At 47.2% G+C, this 4,810-nt stretch overlaps 1 protein-coding gene across 1 annotated transcript; it reads right to left on the reverse strand.

The window, feature by feature from the left end:
- Window positions 1-1,537: 1,537 nt before the first annotated feature.
- On the reverse strand, window positions 1,538-4,810 carry LOC6614846. The gene is made up of 4 exons (XM_032726092.1): window positions 4,379-4,810; window positions 2,828-3,315; window positions 2,603-2,752; window positions 1,538-2,419 (listed from the first exon to the last, which is right to left on the reverse strand). The coding sequence occupies exons 1-4, from the start codon at window positions 4,383-4,385 to the stop codon at window positions 1,691-1,693; spliced, it is 1,374 nt and encodes a 457-aa protein (XP_032581983.1). The 5' UTR covers window positions 4,386-4,810; the 3' UTR covers window positions 1,538-1,690.

Here is a 4,810-nt window from a genome sequence, read left to right on the forward strand (position 1 = left end):
GAGCACTAATAATCCGAGTGGACTTGGCCATAAGTTGCCACTAAGCGCCCTAAACGGAGCTTGGCAATAAGCCAAGGCATTAAAAAGTAAATTTACCTAAATCCGCTTAAAACAAAGCGGGGATTTCTCGATTCCAGACTGCAATGCAAATCGGAGACCAGGACAAGTGTAGCCGTGTTTTAGTTAACCCCGGGGATAAGCGGCAGCTCATCTGCCCCCTGATCCCGGCACCTTAGCATCCCCGCAAGAGCTAATGCCACCGATGATTATGGTGATCAGCTTTACGAGTATATGTAGTTCTGATGCACTTGGCGCGAACTTTCATTGAGTGGTTCCATTGATCACAGTCCATTCATTTCCTCTGGGTTTCTGGGCACAGGTAGACACGCATGTGGGGATCGGGTTTGGAATAGGGATCGGTTTCAGTATCGAGGGGAACTGGGAGCCTGACGTGCTAATAGTTTGACGCCGCTGGAGATCATAAAACCCATGACCCATGGGGGAGCCATAAAGACGCATCCAAGGCGCAGCAGAGAGCGAATCCGCAGAAAGTGGGTCTAGGAAATTGGGGTAATGAGATAGGGATTCAATGTACACGAATGTGTTGGCCACATAAAAAGGTACTTGATAGGTTTTTGATGGTGAAGGATATGAAAATATATAGAATTTAATTCGATCAAACTAATCATATAATCAGATATTTAGCCATCTTTATAGGGATTCGATACGAAGATACGTCTATTTTAGTTTCGAAATATATTAGATATAGAAAACAGCAAGATACAAATGTAAAAACATCAGTTAAGATTGAACAACCTCAAAATAGGATACCATGTTGAAGTACGAAGTTATTTTCCATGAAAGATGGTATTTATATCCAAAAGGATATATTCTTTATATACCTTATCCTTATCATACCATTTATTCCCAAAAATGAAATACAATACATATTTATTTTCAAATTCAATTCAGTTTATTGTTCGCTTTATTCCGCTGCTGGCTTAGTCATATGTCGGTCGGTTCTATAAATACGAAAATCGATTTCTAAGGGCGAGCTTAGGACTACGAAGGCATAGATGCGGCCACATGCCGCCCCAATGCTGTCTATATAATATATATGTACAATTAGGTTAGTTACGAACTAGTCAATCACTATATCACAGATGTCAAAACACAAGCTAGCCTACGAAAAAAAATGTGTGTGTGCCTTAGGATAGAAATTTAGCCTAAAGGATATGGATATGGAATTATGGTCATGGATGCGATGGGTTAGCTTAGCCTACTGGGGGTCACATAGTACTCGATTTGGGTGCGGGATGGGCTACAAAGCGGGCGTGGCGAATAATACTTTCCAGTGGGTGGTGGTTGATGGTTGGCGGTTGTTCTTATGTGACTAGAACGGCAACTGCGGATTGTGGTTTCGTATGCTATATAATTATCTCTCTCTCTCTCTCTCTCTCTCTCTCTCTCTATCTCTCGACGGATGTCAATAAATACGGAATGTGGTAATACTTGCAATGAATTCGAGAACAGGGACTCTGTGCTGTCAATCAAATAATTTACTTAAGCTACTATCGATCAATAAACGGTTAAATTAAGGGTTTTAGGCTAGGGGCTTGTGGAACAGAGGATAGGGGCGTGTCCTGAGGAAAGGGAAAATGGGAGATACGGGGATGTTGTATATGCTATTTCACGTGCGCTGCACGCGCTTCGACTGGCGCTTTCCTCGTCTGCCACGTGAAAATTGATTGCTTCCACCACCGGTGGAAACACTTGCAACTCCAGCAGCAGCACCGGCCACTGGCTTGGATACCTCGTTGAACTCCTTGCCATTCATGGTGGAGCTGCGCCAACGCTGCTCCAGTTGATCCGCCAGCTGCTGCTGCTGCTGTAGCAGCTTCTTCTGGCTCCTCTGCTGCTTCTTGTGGTGCTTCCGTGGCCGACTCCTCACCCGCTTGCCATCCCGACGCAGAAGCTGGTACATGGTGCGCAAAAAGTCGTAGTAGTGGTGCTTCACGAAGCGCATATCGATCGAGTCCGCCTCGCCCGCCGCCATGGATGCACTGGAAGGAGCACCACCCATGCCGGGCGCACTCGTCTTGGAGCGCAACTTCAAACGCTTGTTCATCTCGAGACGCGAGATCTGCGGCAGCTGCTGGCCCAGCATGGTGGTGCCGCCAACTGCTGTGACCGCCGCACCACTGCGCCGCTGCTTCTGGCGCGGACTCTGCGTCTGGTTTACGGCTGTCTCCAGTTCGCAGAGGATGCGCCGCGAGCTCAGGAGCAGCTCGCGCAGCTCGCGGGCGGTGCTGGACTCGCGGGTGATGGACCGCTGGTCCCAGCGGATCTGCTGGCGCCTCAGATACGCGAAGCTGGCCACGTACGTTTGCATGTTGCGGTACCAGCGCTTTAGGGCAATCTGTGGGATAAATCGAAAAGATGAAGACCATTGTTAGCTATTTTCAAGATACATAGATAGATTGATAACGTTATGATTGAGCTATTTGCAAGATATCATACATAGATATGTTGATAAAGAGATGATTTAGTAACTAGTTTTGAGTTAACTAGTAACTAGTTAATAGAAGAAAAGTATGCTTACCGTGGAATTGGGCTTGAGCTTGGGCAGGAACTTGTAGTTGTGCGTGTGGAGCGACCACATGGTCATGTTGCGGATATCGATGGCCGAGTCCTGGCTGCTGTTTAGACTGCGGAACTCCCTAAAGGCGTGGCGCTTCAGCTGATTGAAGCTCTGCGGAGGAGCAGATAAAATGGGGAGCGGGTTAAATATGGATCGTGTCCAACGAGCGCTTCCGTTTGAACTCACCTGCCTGGGCCGCTGGCGATTGAAGCGATCCCCCGCCGAAGGATGATAGTTGCCCCCGCAGGGATTGGCCCACTCCAGGGCGGTGGTGTTCTCGTCAAAGTTGCGATAGTCGATCCAGTTGCTGTTCCGTTTTCGATGGCGCTTGCGCGGACTGGCGGCGCTGGCAGGGATTGTGCCCTGATTGGGATGCTGGGCTGAAGCCGTACTGGAGGTGGTGCGAATGCGCAGGCGCTCGCTATCGATAACCGTCAGACCGCCGCTGCTGGTGGTGCTGCGCCCCTCGGCCATGTGGGGCAGCTGGGCGGCGAGGAGCAGGACAAGTAGGGCGGGCAGGACCAGGAGCAGCGGACGAGCCATCGCCGCATGGTAGCCACTTTCTCTTTCGCGCCGGAATCCGTTACCGCTACCGCTTCCGCTGGTGTTTCCGTTTCCGTTGCCGGCTGCCGTGGTGCTGTGTTTAGCTGTGGTCGCAGCGCACTGCCAACCAACTGCTGTCCGCGGTCCGTATCGAAATCAGTTTGCAGATACAGCGAACAGGGTGACCATATATATATACAGATATATGTGAAGGTGATGAGGTGAGAGGGGAAGAGATGTGGAGAAAAAACACTATGAGTATCGAGAATGCAAAAGTTAATTCAATTTTCTGCTACAACGCGCGACGACCAACGATCAACTGCTATCACTGTTCCTTCCTGACTAGATGGTTAACTAACTGGACTTCCTTGGGAGTGGATGGGTTACTGGGTGGGATTGCGTGGTCGGGAGCCTGGGTGCTCGAGTTCTGAAGTGATCGGGTTCACGGGTCGGATGATCAGCCGAGCCTCCTTCAATGCGAGTGCAACTGCAACCGGACAACAGTCTCAACAATTTGGTTTGATTTTTTTAACATTTTCTCTTAGCTTGTTTTGCGTTTTTTTTTTTTTGCTTTTCGTTGTTTTTTTTTCTTTTCCAGAGCAATATGTGTGTATATTGAGGGCGGGAAACTTTTTAATTTAGACAATTAACTCGAGAGTAGCCTGAGCGAATAATGAAGACGTATCGATCCGAGATTCGAGGATCTAATCTTCTCCAGGCGGCGATAAATCTCTGCCTCTGGCTTGGCTTGGCTTCAACTTCCAGTGTGTGAAAGTGTATGGGAACTTTTGAGGTTGAATTTTGGATTTGGAGCTAATTCTAAAATTTGAATATTTCAAATTCTCCATACATGTTAGCTACTTTATCTGACAGGATTAAAATTCGAGACTGAAGATCGCTTGCTGCTTAAAAACGATCGAAGGATTCGCACAAGTAACATTATCCTGAATGGAATCGCATTGTCCTGCACAGCGGATTTAAGAAAGTATTTAATTTTTTTTTATCCTAATTTCCAAAATTGCAGTTGCTCTCACAGAATGTCCTTTTTGCATAACAGTAGATCGTTGGTCGTTTCATGTTGATAAGTCACTTGAAGAGTGGAGAATTGATGTTGACCGAAATATCCTTTTCGATCCTTCCAATCTCCAATTGTGCCTGCTCTTAAGTCTTGATTAAATTAAAAATAATACACACACCGCATTATAGATGAAAAGTGGAATCGGTCAGGATCCTCGAGGGATCCCCGTGGTCTGTGCTGCGCCTGAGCTCCCAAAAGTCCGTACGTTAATCCAAATGTTCGATAATCGTTCGAGATTCGTTGTTCGTTGATTTTCCGGCGGTTTTCAATGGGCACACTTGCAACACAACACTCGCAAAAAAATTTATTTATATATATATTTATTATATATAATATTTGTGAGACCACTTGACCACAGATCGAGTTTAGATCCGTGCTTCAGTTTGTGTTCTGATTTGGTGATTTCGATGCTTTGGAGACTGATTCGCGGACACTTCTGCTCGCGTTCGAGTGTGAAACCGAACTGAGCCCAAAGTCGCGCTGGATTTGACCAGCTTTCTTCGCTGAGAGGCTGCGGACACCAGATACCAGAATACCAGAGCGATACC

This window comes from Drosophila sechellia, chromosome X (assembly GCF_004382195.2).
Source record: "Drosophila sechellia strain sech25 chromosome X, ASM438219v1, whole genome shotgun sequence".
NCBI lineage: Eukaryota > Metazoa > Arthropoda > Insecta > Diptera > Drosophilidae > Drosophila > Drosophila sechellia.